Raw genomic sequence first — 17004 nt, 5'->3', positions numbered from 1 at the left:
ACGTCACGTTCGTTGTATTTAGGAGATATTTTGCAAAGTAATATGTTCAAAGGAAATAATGACATTTTATAAAGGGTTTCATTTTCTGGACCTTGAAAAATATTCGATCCTAATGCGATATCACAGTTGGTTCTGTAACAAATTCAGTTTTAACTATCAAGGGACGCAAGCTTAATTAAAATTTAGGCGGAAAAGCGGAAAAAAGTTTATGTGGTCCGATTGGTAGGACAAAGGCAGTAGGACCACGTGGCCAGAACGATCCGAACATCAGCTTGATAAGTGCAGCAATTGTGTTTAATATTTTAGTCTCCTTAAAATTGGCGCCCAACGTGGGGCCGAAACTCACAACTACATATTCATTATTAATTTCACATAAATTGAACTTAAATGTACACACTATACATAAGGCATTATTAGTCAGCTACCGATCACTTTAAAACACACTTACCGAAACTCAATAGATGCAAAAAAACTCCAACTTGATAAGTAGTACAGCTCTTTTATAGCTACCTACTAAACTATACTTTATTACATTCCTAAATACAGATACCAACTCGAGTTCACTTTATTACCCGCCTAATCTGAAAAGCAGGACAACCATAATTCTAACTTCCTCACAAAACAAATAACATAGGTACTTCCTCTAAATCTCTCTCCCAACCGACAGGCCAATTCGAGCGTAGATATCTAATATCTAACTAATCTAACTGATATCATTAAGTTATCGTGCATTTCGCTCGTATTTGTCCGTACATGTGTTGGTGCGGGCGAGACGCACGATTGCTAAACATGATTCAAATATCATTCTGATGTCAGTGTACGACGGGCGGTCGAATTGGCCGGAAAATCTCTCCCGTTTGTTGCTACACAGCGATTAACGAGGAACGGATTAAGTGTTAATGTACTTTGCGAACGAGGAGCGTTACAGAGGGCCTACCGCGAACCACGTTCGACGTGTTGCCTCTCTGTCGCACTTGTAAATTCGTACGTAAGTGTGACAGGGAGGCAACTTGTCGAACGTGGTTTCGCGGTAGGCCCCTGTGATTGCGCTACGAAATAGGATTTGGGTCATAAACGGATTGTAAAACAAAAGTTGTCCTGTGGACAATAGTTAACAGCTTGATGTGCATGTAAGTACTTAATTTAATTTTTATTAAACACATACGCCTGCAAGTGCAAATCATACTACCTAGTAGGTGCGAAACTCGTCCCTTCGGGCAAACTCGGCTCCGTTCGGTTCAGCATTGCTCCGAACAATTATTAGGGTTGACACAACTTGACGTCCCTTTGCGTGCACGACCACACAAACGACAGATAAGATAATGGTTTGAATTTTGACAACCCCAAATAGCCGAAAGGGATAGTGCCATGTATTAGAAAGGGACAGCATGATTCGACCCTGAACCGCTGTCAAACTTCGGTTTCGTGGGAAGTTTCCTTTCTGTACGGTAGTACTATTATTTATTCTGTGATACTACCTACACATTTTAAATTTAAGGAATATTTTACCGCGTCGGGTAAGATCTGAACTAAGGCGAATAAGGCGTGTAAACAAATTCATACATTCCTGTCGAAATTCGCATGCAGTAAGTTTCCGATAAAAGGCCGCAAGTTCTAATCTTGCCCAAAACTGTATATTTACTTTAATTTAAAAAAATATCACTTAGTCATCATCTCATCATCTTCCTCGCGTTATCCCGGCATTTTGCCACGGCTCATGGGAGCCTGGGGTCCGCTTGGCAACTAATCCCGAGAATTGGCGTAGGCACTAGTTTTTACGAAAGCGTCTGCCATCTGACCTTTCAACCCAGAGGGTAAACTAGGTCATATGGGGATTAGTCCGGTTTCCTCACGATGTTTTCCTTCACCGAAAAGCCACTGGTAAATATCAAATGATATTTCGTACATAAGTTCCGAAAAACGCTGCGAAAAACTCATTGGTACGAGCCGGGGTTCGAACCCGCAACCTCCGGATTGAAAGTCGCACGCTCTTACCGCTAGGCCACCAGCGCTTGTCATCACTTAGTATTTAGGTGAAATATTATACTAGAAACTTCGACGCTAAATATAATAGCAGTATCAGTAGATTCTAACCAACTTAATAGCGAAACTATTCGACGAACGAATCAAGTCAATCATTTACACCGTGTTCAGTCTAATCATTACATTAAGACCCAATCCAATAAATTCACAGTGGATTCATCGAACTAAGGTTGTTCCTCGGATGTTAGATAAATTGGGTAAATCGGGGCTTGCCAGCCTCGATTGATTGCAGGCCTCGATGACACGATATCCCGATTTGCGGACCGAGAACCAAATGCTAATCTGAATCTTGATAGTCCTATTCATTAGGTGAATGGGATTGAATCAAGTAAAGGGTTTAAGTTTATTAATTTACAAAATGGGTCAAACGTTCGGGAAGACTCTCTCTTCGTCTTTTCTGGGGACATGACAAAAGTTAACGATTAGTATATTTTTTTCTTCGGACTCTTGACTAATGGATTTCGCACAGCTCTTGGTCATTCCAGATACGTGCCTGGAATCCTTCCTTCCGCGTGCGTGCGTGCGTTCCTTCGAATAACGCTAGACCGGGCCGGAGCCGGGCCGGACTTCCGGCGCTTCGTTGTCTATTGAAAGCACCACGTGATCACCGATCAGCCGGCATGGAAAATGGCATGTCGGACGCGTCGGCCCAGGCACGGCCCGGTCTAGCGTGTCATTCTTTATCTTCCTAAGGCCCAAGGTCCTACCTATAGTACTAATTCAGTTCGATGAGATTTAAATCCTAGTCACATTTGTTTTGTTTCGTTCAATTTTCAACCAAATCCAAAATCAACTCTATTCGCTGCACTAAAGGTTCAAATTTCAGTGGCAAATTCGGGATTTTTCATTTGTATGGCTGGGCCTTAGGAGGCTATAGTGAGACTGTCTATATAGTATTTTATACAATCGTGATATAATACAGAGTTTTTCAGTCGAGTACCGTGTTTAGGCAACGAAGCTTACTGAGTTGCCTAAGTAAGGTACGAGATTGAAAAGCTTGATTATATCACTATTGTATACAATACTTTTTCTATGAGTCAACAAAAATAATACTTTAAACTAGTAGAATCATACAAACAAACCAAACCAAAACTATACAGCTAAGATTCGCGAGCAGCCGTTATACCTTCATACTGCCGTCCTAGTCTAAAAGGCAGTTTTTCGACAAAAGCTAGTTTCGAGATAATCGCAAAAAACCAACCCAAACTTCTGTCTTGAATTTCTACGAAACGGAAAAACTTTTTCCATTTTTTCTTTTTGTATGTGGTAGGTATATATATGTACTTATTTTAGGTATTTATAGTATGTTTCTAAACAGCTCAGTTTTTTTTCATTTTATAAAAAACACTTTAGATTAGTATTAAGCTTAAATATGTGTAGGTCGTACTAGTCAAGAAGGCGGTAAACATGCGTTATGCGGCGTTCTAACTTAGTTACGAAGTAGAAACTAGGTAAAAACGCCGTATATGTCACATGCTGCCTTTTTGCTTAGTAACAATGTATAATTCGCACTTGAAATCCTAAGTTAAAAGACCTTATAGCAGCTATTCGGCCTTTTTGGTTAGTATACTAGGAAGAATTAAGATTTTGTCCAGATTTTCGACTAGCGTGCTAGTGTAAAAAAACGTATACCACCAAAAACACCGAATATACGGTTTTATAGATTAGTATTTATGGAAGAAATGGGAATAAAAAATAGACACGTAGTTTAAATGTTTATTTATATACGAACAAAAAACGCCATACTACTAGGCTATTATTTGTAATATATGAGTATAATTATGTATGAGGGTAGAACCAATTCTCGGCGACAGATTAATGTATACCTACATATCATCGCTCTCTTTCAATAAATGGTTGTTACCAAGTGGACGTGTCTTGTGCTTTCTCTCTCTTCTAGAAGTTCCTGGATAGCTAGTGCACCCTAAGATACTTCAGTGGCGACGAAATCGAACTGTGAACGCGTGTGAAACGTTTTTTTTTAGTGGACGAGAGTGAATATCGCAGTGACAATGTCGGTCGGTAAGATTGGTGCTTTCGATGTCCATAAGGATAATTGGGACTTGTATGTGGAGCGCTTGGGACAATTTTTTTTGGCTAACGACGTTAAGCCGGCAGTGCAAGTACCAACTTTAATCACCGTCATGGGTAGTGAAGCGTACGAACTCATGGCAAATTTATGTTCACCGGACAAACCGTCAACAAAAAAATATGATGACCTCGTGGCACTTATGAAAAAGCACCTACAGCCGACACGGAGTACCATGGCCGAACGATTTAAATTTCGTCAGAGGGCACAAAGATGTGACGAAACCATTGCAGAATATACTGCGGAGTTAAAAAAGTTAACAAAAGATTGTGATTTTCAAGAAGCCAATTTAAAAGATAATTTACGAGACCAATTTGTGTGTGGTATCCGTAATGATAGCATTCGGCAAAAGTTATTTACGGAAGATAACCTAACATTTGAAAGAGCATTTAAAATGGCGGTGGCGATGGAAGCTGCGGAAATTCATGCGGCGCTGGTACAGGACCGGTCTATAACAGAGGAGGGAGTATCATCGTCCATGATGGCAACGGCAGTGCATCAGCTGGCCGCGGTGAAGCGGGACAAGCGGCAGTCGGCGGAGGCGGCCAGTACAGAGCGTTATGGACCGCGCGGTCCAAAGGTCACGCAGTGCGACGGTACAAAGGGCGCGGGCGCGGGCAAGCGACGAGCCGTTAGGAACAGTGCGCACTGGAAGGGTGCACAAACGCAACAATGTTCGGCGTGCGGAGGGCAACATGGGCAGAGCTCGTGTAAATTTAAGGCCTACGTGTGCAGAGTATGTAACAAAGAAGGGCATCTTAAGAAAATGTGTCCAAATTTGAGGAAAAACGTCGCATTTCATGCGATGTTAGAAGAGCGGGCAGTCTACGAGTGTTCAGACAGGGACAGTAACGCCAGTGACGAGGTAAATAACTTTTCTATAGAGGCTAAAAAGTTTAAGAAGTATGGGCCTTACATGGTGCAATTACGAGTGAATAATGTAAATCTAGTAATGGAAGTAGATACGGGCAGTCCGATATCTTGTATTAGCTATGATTGTTATAAACAATTATTTTCTGAGTATCCGTTAAAAGCTAGCGATTTGAATTTGTGTTATTATACGGACATTAATGTCACACCCATAGGTAAAATATTACCTTCGGTTCAATATAATAAAAAATGTAAAGATTTAGATTTGTATGTCATGGTTAACGGGAAAACGAGTTTACTCGGCAGACAGTGGATAGAAGAATTAGGAATTCTGCCTGACGTAGTAAAATCGGTAAATTGTAATAATGTCAGTACGAAACATATTTTTGATATAAACGATTTCAGTTCCAGATATTGTGAAGTGTTTGAAGACGGCTTGGGAAGGTTTACCGGCGGAACGGTGGGGTTCCGGCTGCGCGAGGGCGCGGCGCCCGTGTTCCTGCGCGCGCGGCCGCTGGCGTACGCGCTGCGCGAGCCGGTTGAGCGCGCGCTCGATCAGCTGGTGGCGGACGGTGTGATCACTCCGGTAAACTCGTCCGACTGGGCTACGCCTATTGTTCCGGTGATGAAAAAAGATGGAACCATTCGGGTATGTGCTGACTTTAAATTGACTCTCAACAAATGTTTGGAAGTGGACCGTTTCCCGCTGCCACGAGTTGATGACTTACTTGCTAAATTACATGGAGGGAATCGATTTACAAAATTAGATTTATCACAAGCATACGCACAATTTGAATTAGATGAGTCCAAACGGTTTACAGTCATAAACACTCATAAAGGCTTGTTCATGTACAATCGACTTATATACGGCTTAGCTTCGAGCCCTGGTATTTTTCAGAGGAAATTAGAACAGCTGTTCGGAGATTTACCGCGTGTAGGTATTTTTTTTAGACGATCTGATAATAACCGGGGAAGATGACGAAACGCATTTAAAAACGTTACACGAGGTGTTCAGGAGGCTCAAAACTTACGGTCTGAAGGTTAGGAAAGATAAGTGTACTTTCTTTTCCAAGTCGGTGACGTATTTAGGTTTCGTTATCAGTAAACAAGGTGTACACACGTGTCCCGAGAAAATAGAAGCAATAAAAAAAGTTCCCGAACCAAGTAATATTACTGAGTTACGTTCGTTTATAGGCTTAGTAATGTATTATGCGAAATTTGTCCGAAATATTAGTACAATACTCACACCGTTTTACAAGTTACTAAAGAAGGGGGTTACTTTTCAGTGGAACCAGGAGTGTAGTGAGGCGTTTAGGAGAATAAAAGAAATATTAATGTCTAGTGAAGTCCTGGCTCATTATTCTCTCCATCTGCCGGTGGTTCTCACATGTGACGCTAGTAGTTTGGGGGTAGGTGCTGTGGTGTCTCACATTACGCCGGACGGCGAACGGCCGGTAGCGTACGCGTCACGAACACTCAATGCAGCAGAGAAGGCTATTCCCAAATTGAACGTGAAGCACTAAGTATAATATTTGGGGTGAGGAAATTCCACCAATATTTATACGGTAGAGAGTTCACTTTACGAACCGACCACAAGCCTCTGGTGTCTATTTTTGGCGAAAAGAAAGGAATACCAGTAATGGCAGCTAGTAGACTTCAACGGTGGGCGGTATTGCTAGCCGGATATAATTTTAATATTGAATATGTGCGCAGTGAGAATAACGCGGCAGACGCCCTGTCCCGTTTACCGGTAAAAAGATCGGTCGGTTTAACGAAAGAGGTTACGTATTTGAATTTTGTTCAAGATTTTTTACCCATAGATAAAAAAATGGTTCAGGTTAGCACAGAAAAAGATCCTTTATTAAGGCAAATAGTAAGTTACTTACAGGCCGGGTGGCCATTATCAGTAAACGATAGGGAGGTCCAACCTTACTTTTTACGACGAAACGAATTGTATATGGATAGGGGCTGCATGGTTTGGGGCTACCGGTTAGTAATCCCAGAAGTGCTGCGGGAAAAATTATTACGGGAGCTGCATGTGGGACACATGGGTATTGTAAAAATGAAGAGTATGGCGCGCAGTGTGATGTGGTGGCCGGGCATCGACGCGGACGTGGAGCGCACGTGCAGGAGCTGCGGCACGTGCGCGGCGGAGAGCTCGGCGCCGCCGCGCGCGCCGCTGCAGCCCTGGCGGTACTTGACAGATGCCTGGACCAGATTACATATCGATTTCTTGGGACCCGTACAGGGTAGAACTTTTTTGATTCTTATCGATTCGACTTCTAAATGGTTAGAGGTTTTTCAAATGCAGTCGACCACGGCGAAATCCGTAATTAAGGTATTAAGAGAGACATTCGCGCGTTTCGGTTTACCACGGGAAGTAGTTTCAGATAACGGACCACCCTTTACGAGCCACGAGTATAATAGTTTTATGTCACATAATCGGATCAAGGTCACCTTTGCGGCCGCATACCATCCGGCGTCCAACGGGGCCGCGGAAGCGGCGGTCAAGTTGTGCAAGCGGGCAATTAAAAAGGCTATGCGGGATGGTGGCGATATAGATGCAGCGTTGCAGGCTTACCTTCTAGCGTATCGAAATGTAGAACATAGTACCACAGGGGTATCACCGGCAGAGCTACTGCAGCGTAGGAAGCTTCGTTCCAGGCTAGACTTGTTAAAGGATGGATCGGTAGAAGACAGAGTCAAAGAACGGCAAACAAAGCAAGTAACTTACGCTGGCGGTACATCCAGGGAATTTAACGTGGGGGAAAATGTATGGTATAGGAACTATAGTGGGGGTAAGAGATGGTTAGATGGCAAAATTCAGGAAAAAACAAGTTCACGTAATTACATAGTTGCGGCGGAAAACGGTTCACCCATTCATAGACATGTGGATCAACTTAAAAGTCGCTGGATGAGCTCATATGAGGATCCGTCTCCATCATCACCAACCCAGGAGTCGGACGGTTTGGGGAGTGAGAGCAACGACACATCTAGTGTAACGGTTCAAGATCAATGCTCTGAGGAATCTGGTGGGGCAGCGGTGGCAGCTCCCTCACCACCCCGACCAAATAGGTCAGAACCCACCGACCCCCCGGTCAACCTTCCCCGGCCCACACTGAGACCTAGGGACAAGTTACCACTTGTAAAAAGATATGGTTTCGAGATAGACTAAATACTTTATCATCCTTTTAATGTACCTAGGTTAATTGTAATTTAAATACATGTTAGAAATAAGGGTGGAGGTGTAATATATGAGTATAATTATGTATGAGGGTAGAACCAATTCTCGGCGACAGATTAATGTATACCTACATATCATCGCTCTCTTTCAATAAATGGTTGTTACCAAGTGGACGTGTCTTGTGCTTTCTCTCTCTTCTAGAAGTTCCTGGATAGCTAGTGCACCCTAAGATACTTCATTATTAAAAAAACGAGATCCAGTGATTACTTTTTGGATTATAATCTTAATTACCATACAAAATTAACACAAAAATTGGGTTATTCCCACTAGTTACCATCAAGTTGTTACCAGTGGTAACTAATGGGATTTGTTTCCCAGTAGTTACCACTGGTAAAAGGTTGGTTTTTTTCCCCAGTAATTACTACAATTTTGTTAGGGTTCAATAAAGCCTCTATTTTTATAGTATTCTACTTATACTGTTTTTATTACTATTTAACTATAACAACTTGATGGTAACTAGTGGGAATAACCCGATTTATATGTTAATTTTGTATGGTAATTAAGATTATAATCCAAAAAGTAATCGCTGGACCTCGTTTTTTTAATAAAAGCTTAGTAGTATAGTGTTTTTTGTTCATATAATAAAAGACATTTAAATTGTACTGTAAAAAAATGTTGGTGGTAACTACTAGGGAAAAAATCCCACCATTTACCAGTGGTAACTACTGGAAAAAAACTTCCCAGTAGTTACCACAAAACTGAGTTGGTGGTAGCTACTGGGAAGAAAGGTGGGAAATAATTTCCCAGTAGTTACCACTGGTAACAACTTGGTGGTAGATACCTAACTGGTGGGAATAACCCCATAATATGTACAAATTTTTAATGTACTTGTAATGTATTTGTAATGTATGTGTCTTTCTGATTTTATTTGTATCATAGGCTAGATTTACTCGACTCTACTAATGACATTACATGTACTTCTAATGAGCATGAGCAACGAAACTTAAAAGAGTCCGCAATAAGCTCAGCCGAATTATTACTTCCCATAAAAACGGAGATTCGTACTCATTTTAAAACAACGTGTTGGATTGTAATAAATTGCACATACAATAACATAAGGTATATCTATACCAGTACCTAATTAGTTTATATTCCAACAAAACTAATGAAATAGAGGAAAAATAAGTTTTGTATGAAAAACTTATATTCGCTGTATTTTTTTTATTATGGTATCTGAAGCTACACATTAATTACAGGCATAGATATACCTTATCCTTTAGTGAGTACAAAGTTTTAGAGCAATCTACCTAATCGTTTTAAAATGAGAGCGTAACTACGTTTGTATGGAGATCCCAGCTTGCTGCTGACTTAAATCTTAGCAACCATCTATCTTTGTAGGTGACCAGTTTTCACATACACGTAACTCACAATAATACATAGTGTTTTACCGAATTCGTGGCATCTCTAATAGTTATTTTAGTTTGTTATCAATAGGCATCGAATCATCGAGAGTTTCATCGCACGGTAAGACGTTAGCGAGTTGTGTAGTCTACATTAGCAATACAATTAAACTCGTATTAAATCCTGCACATACTCTGTCATTTATTTAATTCTAAAACGCATTTTAGCGGTTGTACCTAATTAAAAATCAGATTCAAATTTTAATAAAATTATTTTTCTATTAGATTACAAACTCATAGCTTTTACTATTTTAACATACAACTATTACCTAATACACAAACATACCAACTTATTTTAAGATACATATTGTTATTTTATAAAACCCACTTAGGTATTTAATGGCCTAATATATATATAACTCTCAGTTGGTTTTTGGATGGACCCAGGTTCCATACAAAGATGCCCATGGTCCTTTGTCCTGGTTATCTAAATACTTAGGCGGAAAATTTTGTTCTGTCCATAAGAATTCTCATTAAATTTCCCTTTAAAACATTTTTCAATAAGATTTAAACTCTTCGTAATGTCAAATACCTACTTGGCTTATAGGGAATTAAACCCGATACAATTAGCTCTAATATAAATTTGATTTTATTTAAATAAAAGCAGTCAAACCGTCGAATGAAAAAATAAAACTTAAACAACGTTTGCTGTAGAAAAGTACGTATGAACAATTTCATCATCACAAACTACGCTAGAAAGACGTATTTGCTGTCGAGCGTAAGTATTTGCGAGGCAATTTTAAAGTATATACCTTGATAAAAATTATAATACTCGAAGGTACTGATTGTAAACACTACATATTATTGATAACATATGATGGTAATGGAATAATAAAGTATTTTACTTACTTTGGCGTTCGGTCAATATTTCGCGCGCAAAATGCCACCTCCGCTCGCATACCGGCAGCCACAAGCCTGCGCTTGCGGCTGACGGCTTTTACTTAGCATAAGGGTGTCTTTCGGCGCGCGGGGAGCATGACGAAGGTTGGAGCATATACTGCGTTATAGACTAGTTAGACGCACTTTCAACCATTATAAAAGTTTGTTTGCGTTTAATACGACGTCCATACAAAATAAGAAGAACGTATAACATTAATACGTTTCTAAAGACTATTATGGTGACGTAAAAAAGTTAAGTGATACTAGGCTTAAATGACGTATGAGACATTTAAACAAAAAAAAATACTATACGATTTTTTAGACTAGTATCAGATCTAAAATTTTGCTAAAGATCCTAATCTTAAAGCGCGTATAGCGTCTTTTACGTATTTTTAGCCTAGTTTTTGGCTTATACGTTATTTTAGGCTAAACATGGTGGATAAGATTTTACGCAAACCAGAGCGTAAAAAAACGTATAGCTGCATATACGTTGTTTTAGCCTGGCTTTGTCAAATAGTCGCTTTTTAGACTAGGAACGCTTAGAAAATTAGTGCAAATACGGTCTTTTAAGGATATTTTTCTCGAAAACTAAGCCACTTATCGGAAAACGGGCCAAAGTGGTCGATGCATCTCGATCTCTACATTACGAATATCACAAAAAGTCAATTTTGGCAAAATGTCGAAAAACTGCCTTTTAGCTTAGGAGGGCAGCATACTAGTACGCGCCCCGGCCGCCTCGACCCGGCGGGCTGGTCAACGACACCTTCTCATAACTCATGAGGCCCTGGTACTTGCTCCGCGCTAATGAATATTATAGTTGAGTTGGGAGCCCATACATTAAAAATACCCAATTGCAGTTTGGTATAAGAAATCTTAATTCAAGAATTACAGTCGACGAGTAGAAAAACTAACTAGTCTCTGTGCCAGCCTTTCCCCGCCGATCCGCAAAGTATCCGACGATGAAAATATTACCATCCTGTTTGAATTTCAAATGGATTGCGGTACACAATAGCGTTTTTACGTTATTTCGGAAAATGGCGGATACACTCACCTGAGCTTACGTAAATATTGGATGAGGTACGCAAATACGCTGTGAAAATAGAGCGATGAATATGGCTGACATTTTCTAAATTAATTAACGGCGCGATTCTGGAAATGAATTAGAGATTAACTAGATACGATATAGTAAAGATATGTGACGTCCCACGGGTAAAGGTACCTTATGGCGGTTGGCGCTTATGCTATTATTAACGCCGCCCCAATATTATTGCGGCGCTATGCGACATAAGCGCCGGCCGCCATAAGGTACCTTTTTCCGTGGAACGTCACATATCTTCAGTATTTCATATCTAGTGAATCTCTAATTCATTTCCAGAATCGCGGCGCCAACCGCCATAAAGTACCTTTTGTAGTGGAACGTCACATATCTTTACTATTTCATATCTAGTGAGTCTCTAATTCATTTCCCGAATCGAGCCGTAACACATTCATTGCCACTAAGTGCTACGGGTTACGCTCGTAGCGCGTAGCCACCGTATTGCCGTATGGAGCGCGTAGTCAGTTAGTCACTACGAACAGTGTACCCGACAGTCGGGTTCTTGGCCCTGAATGTGTTAAAAAAAGGCAAACCCAAAGCGCGATGGACTGACGAAATAGCCAGACTGGCTGGTGATCAATGGACGCAAAAAGCTAATTATACAGACGCTTGGAAATCACTAGGAGGAGGCCTTCACCTTCGAGTAGATGTCTCAACACGAAACTAGGGAAAAATCACTACACCTTATAAAACTAAGTCCCCGCCGCGACCGTCTGTTTGTGTGTATGTTCGCGATAAACTCGAAAACTACTGAACGGATTTTCATGCGGTTTTCACCTCACTAGAGTGATTCTTAAGGAAGGTTTAACGGCATTGATCGTCAAAAATTTATTGAACTTAAGATCTTTTACGATAAGTCTGGTCATAGAGAAATATAGTAAGACAAGAGTGCTCACTCATACATCAGTTTTGGTACCAAAAAGACTATTCTTTTCATAGTCGACATCGAACATCGAGTAGCGGCATTATCAGTACTGCTACTTGACAATAGATGTAGCCGACCGACCGACCGGAAAGTCTAATGCTCAAAACATGATGTATGGAGTGAGCACTCTTGTCTTACTATATTTAGTAGTAGTAGTAAAATACTTTATTGTGCAAAAAGAAACATAAAACATGAAAAACACACATCATTAGTACAAAGGCGAACTTATCCCTTTCAGGGATCTCTTCCAGTTAGTTCTTCCAGTTAGTTATATTTCTCTATGGTCTGGTATCACCGTGTTAAAGGCGCCTCCCGCGGGGCTCGTTGACTTACGATTTTCTGGCATTTCCAAAAGTGAAATGCATGCGTTTGACAGGAGCAAATTGACCGGTACAAAATGGTAGAAAAGGTACAAAATGTAACTTTACTTGGTCACCTGGAATAACAATATGTGACTCTCCACGGGAAAAGGTACCTTATGACGGCTGGCGCTTACGTTGCATAGCACCGCAATAGTATTGGAGCGGCGTTAATAATAGCGTAAGGGCCAACCGCCATAAGTACCTTTACCCGTGGGACGTCACATATATATATTTTTCACTACACCATCTCTCAGCAAAGGCTCACTTTAAGGATGACTCACGCTAGACCGGGCCGAGCCCGGGCCGAGGCGTCCGACATGTAATTTTCTATGATGGCTGATCGGTGATCAAGCGATGCTTTCCATAGAAAACGAAGCGCCGGAAGCTCCGGCCCGGCCCCGGCCCGGTCTAGCGTGAGTCATCCTTTATTCATCAAAAACGGATAAGAAAGTTGCATTTTATGCACAAGACTGGCAAGCCTGGCAAGTAATTTGATGAAAAATTTGAGTTGCTTTCATGAGAAATAGAATTGTGTTTTAAGTGATGATTTTCAATGATAAATATTTATTAATATGTAGGTACCTATGAATTCATTGGCTTTTGATTTCTAATGTTGTACAGTTAATATTTTCCTCACGCTATTGTGGTGAAAAATCATGTGTTTCACTAGATAGCAAAGTTCGTTTAACTCTCGTGCCTTGAAACTCACTTTACTCAAGATTCAACTATTCGAGCCACTCGATACGCTCGTTATTAAATTTTGGAATTTTTTGCTTATCCAGTAGCACGAGGAGTTAAACAACAACTTTGCCCCTTTATAAAACAAATAACTATCACACGATATTTGACACGACTTCGGTTAGTTTACACTACATCCATATAATTATGGACGTAAATATAAGCGAGTTATAGTCAGACCGTAAAAAGTCTGCAGCGATTTTGATAGCCCACACAGTGAAAGTGTAATTTTAAGCGTCAAACTTCTATGAAATTATGACGTAGGTATACATAACACTTACACTGCGTGGGCTCATGGTATAATAATATACTCCGCCTGGTACTCCATTCCCGTCTTTTCTAGGTCACCTAACTGACACGGGCTTACGTCATCATGCGACAGCGCTATATGATAATATGCGATAGCGCTATATATAGCGGCCATGTTGTTGTGACGTAGCCCCGTGTCACTCTGGGAATGGAAGACCATGTTTTATTAGACTATGCGTGGGCTATCAAATCCGCTGCAGACTTTGTTTGGTGTGACTATATATAATTATGCACGCCCTATCGTGTCCAAAATTATTTCTGTATTTTCTCGGAAACGTTCGTATATATTTGTCATGTTGCTTCAGTCAACGTCAGTACAGTAAAGGGCCATAAAGTTTGCACATCGGTATTTAGAAAGAGAATATTGGAGGCAACGAGAATGAAAGAGACAACGCTCTACGAAGCCGAAATTCCGATGTGCAAACTTTATGGCCCTTTACTGTACTTTTTGTATCGATACTGACTGAAATAGCATAACACGGTCATACGTTTCCGTGAAAATATGAACGAAAATAATTATGCATCTGTACGCACCTAGTGAAATCAAAATTTCGCTGGAGCAAAATTATCGAAGAAAAATCGAGAATCACGACAGACTGATAATAAAATTAACGGTGAATAACTTCCCCTGCAAATCACAACCTTCATAATTGGAACTCGCATTTTTCTTTTCATTATCTACTTTTTTTATGCTAACGTTCTTTCAACCTAAAACCAACCCTATAAACATCACTATACGATTTAAATTACTGAGTTCGAATGCCGTGTCTACCTTGCACCATCGTTTATTAGATTAAAAACCGGCGTTTTGAGCTTTAACGCTTAAGGGATAAGGTTGAAAATAGCTAGTTTAGTTCATGTTCGTATTTGCTGAAGATTCATTACGCTAAATGAACTTCTTTGCAGTCTTTCAATGAGCTCTTTTGACCCTAGTTCTGGTCTAAGATAAGTTACTCGTCTTAGATGTAGGAGCGAACGTCGAATGGAGTTAAATTAAAGAGTTAAAAGACTTATTTTAATTAAACGCAGTTCTTCGCTTTTTAACAGCTTAAATAGATGAAAAACTTTTAAAAGTGTCATAGGAATATCTACATACTCGTATTAATTAAAAAATGCAATTTTGAATGTACCTATACGAGAGTACGGTAGGGTAATTCGTCAATAACTGGTCACTGTTTAGTAAGTGGTCACCCTAAACTAAGAATGAATTATATTCACCTATACACAGAATTCATTTTAGTATAAGGTGGCCAGTTATTGAAACCTTATATTAAAATGAATTCCGTTTATAGGTGAATAGAATTCATTTTTAGTTTAGGGTGGCCAGTTATTAGCCGGCGGCCAGTAATTGACGATTTACCCTACGTAAATCGATAAATCGGTAAATCAATAAATCCAGAGATCGGATTTTAGGGGACAACATTTCATAACAAGTGAATTCATATCGATATACTCAAATACCAATGTTTCTCCCGTATACTAGTAACCATTCTAAGTATGTATTTGTTTGTACGTGTATGCTGTATTTATATATTTTCGTAAGTACCTATTATTTCGTATGGACACCTTCCTCAACAACTGGCCGGAAGAAGCGCTAGATCGGGAGTCGTGGAGATCAAGGAGAGAGGCCTTTGCCCAGCAGTGGGACACTAAAACAGGCTAGGAAAAATGAAAAAATAAATAATCCTTCGAGGAAAGATATGAATGGTTATAGCTAGTCAAGCAAATCTTGTCAGTAGCAAAAGGCGGCAAATTTGAAAAATCGCGGGTTAGCAACACTGTTTTCGAATAACTCCAAATGTGTTTTATCTGTGGAGTGTGGATCGTGAATGACAGCCATCATCTTGTTTGTTTACATTATGAATCGTTGTTATTTCAAGAGATATTTCTGCTGTCACCATTAAATATCAATATATAAAATATGATTATGAACTTAAGTAAAGTCAAGGTGCCTACAATGTACAATCAATGCTCGTTGATCGTAAATATTTGTAAAATTTGAGGTTATGATAATTACGTGTTTTGGTTAGATGTACATTGCTGCTTATCTTAACGCAATACTGCTCTTTGAGTGTTGCCCTACTTCACTTTGCTGTACATTGCTACTGACATGCTTTGCTTGACAGACTATAATTATATTTACACTTTTTAGGGTTCCGTACCTCAAAAGGAAAAAAACGGAACCCTTATAGGATCACTCGTGCGTCTGTCTGTCTGTCTGTCTGTCTGTCTGTCTGTCTGTCTGTCTGTCCGTCTGTCACAGCCGATTTTCTCCGGAACTACTGGACCAATCAAGTTGAAATTTGGTACACATATGTAAGTTTGTGACCCGAATACGGACATGTAACGTAAACAAATGAATTTTAAATATGGGGGCCACTTTTGGGGGGTAAATGAAAACATGAAAAAAAAAATTTTTCAAACTATATCATGTTACATATCAAATGAAAGAGCTTATTGTAAGGATTTCAAATATATTTTGTTTATAATTTTTGAATCAACAGTTTAGAAGTTATTCAAGAAAATAGGCAAAAAATGACCATTCCCCCCCCCTTATCTCCGAAACTACTAGGTCTAAAATTTTGAAAAAAATACATATAATAGGTCTATACCTATAGATGACAGGAAAACCTATTAGAAATGTACAGTCAAGCGTGAGTCGGACTTAATTACAGTTTTTAATCCGACCCCTACGGATTTTTTAAAGAGATTTCACTCACGTTTCACATAAAAAATACATTGTTAACAGTGCCGGATTACTTAGAGTAGTAGTTTTCTTAGAGTAATTGGTGATAATTTTCTGATAAGATAATCATTTTAAATATTTAACGGTCTTACCTACTTACGAGTAATTGTAAGGTCAAATTAAGAATAATGTTTAAAAAAAATGTTAAATTGAGAGCTAGCTTAAAGTTTTTTGTACTCGTCGACTTTAATGGTTGAATTAATAAAGACTTTGTAACCAATAAGCAAAACAAGCACGTGCTTACGGCACCACGTTCAGGGAGGGCACCAAAATGCCAGGTTGAAAAAGGTGAACAAATTTTAA

General features: G+C 39.7%; 2 protein-coding genes across 2 annotated transcripts in view; one reads left to right on the top strand and one right to left on the bottom strand.

The window, feature by feature from the left end:
- Nucleotides 1-17004, bottom strand: part of LOC134794433 (uncharacterized) — a 399097-nt gene that overhangs the window by 200944 nt on the left and 181149 nt on the right. The window lies entirely within an intron of this gene.
- On the top strand, nt 3851-6525 carry LOC134794594 (uncharacterized). The gene is made up of 3 exons (XM_063766401.1): nt 3851-5035; nt 5414-5651; nt 6289-6525. The coding sequence occupies exons 1-3, from the start codon at nt 4056-4058 to the stop codon at nt 6523-6525; spliced, it is 1455 nt and encodes a 484-aa protein (XP_063622471.1). The 5' UTR covers nt 3851-4055.

Source organism: Cydia splendana, chromosome 10 (genome assembly GCF_910591565.1).
Source record: "Cydia splendana chromosome 10, ilCydSple1.2, whole genome shotgun sequence".
NCBI lineage: Eukaryota > Metazoa > Arthropoda > Insecta > Lepidoptera > Tortricidae > Cydia > Cydia splendana.
This window is presented reverse-complemented; position numbering and strand designations above follow the sequence as displayed.

Bases quoted from the DNA above. Each gene is read 5' to 3' on its own strand.
- LOC134794594 (XM_063766401.1), top strand. From the start codon at position 4,056: ATGTCGGTCGGTAAGATTGGTGCTTTCGATGTCCATAAGGATAATTGG. The intron at 5,036-5,413 runs GTATGGGCCTTA...TTTCAGTTCCAG, and splicing joins GAGGCTAAAAAGTTTAAGAA to ATATTGTGAAGTGTTTGAAG. The intron at 5,652-6,288 runs GTATGTGCTGAC...GTTACTTTTCAG, and splicing joins AAAAAGATGGAACCATTCGG to TGGAACCAGGAGTGTAGTGA.